This window comes from Salvelinus fontinalis, chromosome 15, assembly GCF_029448725.1.
Source record: "Salvelinus fontinalis isolate EN_2023a chromosome 15, ASM2944872v1, whole genome shotgun sequence".
NCBI lineage: Eukaryota > Metazoa > Chordata > Actinopteri > Salmoniformes > Salmonidae > Salvelinus > Salvelinus fontinalis.
This window is the reverse complement of record NC_074679.1, coordinates 12,691,062-12,692,586: the sequence shown is the minus strand read 5'-3', so window position 1 is coordinate 12,692,586 and position 1,525 is coordinate 12,691,062. Positions and strand designations below refer to the sequence as shown.

The 1,525-nt window shown below is 36.7% G+C and overlaps 1 protein-coding gene across 1 annotated transcript; it reads left to right on the top strand.

The window, feature by feature from the left end:
• Positions 1 to 1,233, top strand: LOC129811436 (dynein light chain Tctex-type 1-like). The gene is made up of 5 exons (XM_055862731.1): positions 1 to 85; positions 360 to 401; positions 504 to 627; positions 744 to 821; positions 953 to 1,233. Exons 1-5 carry the CDS (start codon positions 59 to 61, stop codon positions 1,021 to 1,023), a joined length of 342 nt encoding a protein of 113 aa, XP_055718706.1. The 5' UTR covers positions 1 to 58; the 3' UTR covers positions 1,024 to 1,233.
• Positions 1,234 to 1,525: the final 292 nt, after the last annotated feature.

Below are 1,525 nucleotides of genomic sequence, written 5' to 3'. Positions count from 1 at the left end.
TATATTTGTTTGGAGGTTCCTATAGCAACCATCTAAAACTTTCGTACGCCACAGGACCATGGACGAATTTCAATTATCTGAAGAGGTAGGTTTAAAGAAAAAACGCTACATTAAATTATCTTCGGGAAACATTTGAGTTCTTTCCCGGCCTAAATTGTTGCATTGTATCACATTGACTACATTAATGTTGCTGTGACGTTATGTCTATTATTTGAGCGGGCCAGATAAACTGACCTAAAATCTGGTGGCTATATACTTACTGTATGTGGGAAATAAAACAAGAGACAAAAACACCAAATGCCATACTGCAAATGTTACTTTCCTAGCTAGAAAAAATGATATTTTCGCTCCCTTTTCAGACTGCATTTGTCGTTGATGATATAACTACAATCATAAAAGATGTAAGTATTTGCGCAATTGGTGATAACAATCATAAAATGTATTTGCAGTTTCCTAAACAAGTGGTGATTGACATGTCAGTGTTAACTGAAATAAATACTTAGACTGTGGAGACAACTATTGGAAGCAGTGCCTATCAACAAAATCGAATTAACCAATGGACATCCAGTGTGGTGGAAACAAGTCTGAATCAACTGTCCAAACTAGGAAAACCCTTTAAATACATAGGTAACCCTTCTTGTTATGTTGTGTACAGTACATTTGTAAAATGTAAAAGTATGGCAATGAAAGGACCCAACAAGATCAGGTAATGATTTACAGGTCTTTACTGTGTTCATCATTAGTGACTTGCATCATACTGCAGAAAAATGGAGCAGGCCTGCACACTGCCAGCTCTTGCTTCTGGGACAACACTATGGACAGTAAGCAACATAACAATGTTTTGCAGACAGTGTCTACAAAGCTAAGTAACAGCAGAGGCCCACAATGGTTTTTCATAATCTGTAGAATGTTGGAATGGGAACTAATCACAATCTGTTTGTTTCTCTTCCAGGAAGCTGTACGGTGAGATGGGAGAACAAAACCACGTACTGTATAGTCTGTGTCTTTGGGTTGGCTGTCTGACTTGAACAACCACCATCTTCTATCTTCCCCTGTTTTGTAATCAGACATTTTCCCAACCCCAGTGAAACCAGTCTAATAAATGTAGCCCTTGGTTTTGAACACAACTGGTCAATCATGGAATACACCCGTCTTATTCCTTATCATATTAAGCGGGTTAGCAGTTTAACTAAATTCATAAATCTGCAATAAACAGTTAAAAAGACATTGAAATTATAGTTTTTTCTCCTTTCTTCCCAAATGATGACTGCACATTATTGCGAACTGATCATTGCAGATTTATTAATGAACAGTTTAATACCACATATGTCTTTTTATAAATATACCTTAAAAGGTAGTCTCAGCAATATGACAGATGCATAAAATAAACAGCATAGTGGGTCAATTTACACATCAACTAAGAGCATTGAAGTGCAAGGCTCAACTTCTCCCTTGTTTTGGTCCTGTTCCTACCACACTAACCAGTGTTTGTGCATCTGAAAACATAGTTTAAATAGTTTATTTA

What these genes read in the sequence shown, in the direction of transcription:
- LOC129811436 (XM_055862731.1), top strand. Translation starts at nt 59, where the DNA reads ATGGACGAATTTCAATTATCTGAAGAG. An exon ending in AATTTCAATTATCTGAAGAG is followed by an intron (nt 86 to 359) that starts GTAGGTTTAAAG and finishes CTCCCTTTTCAG; the next exon opens with ACTGCATTTGTCGTTGATGA. An exon ending in AAAACCCTTTAAATACATAG is followed by an intron (nt 628 to 743) that starts GTAACCCTTCTT and finishes GTTCATCATTAG; the next exon opens with TGACTTGCATCATACTGCAG.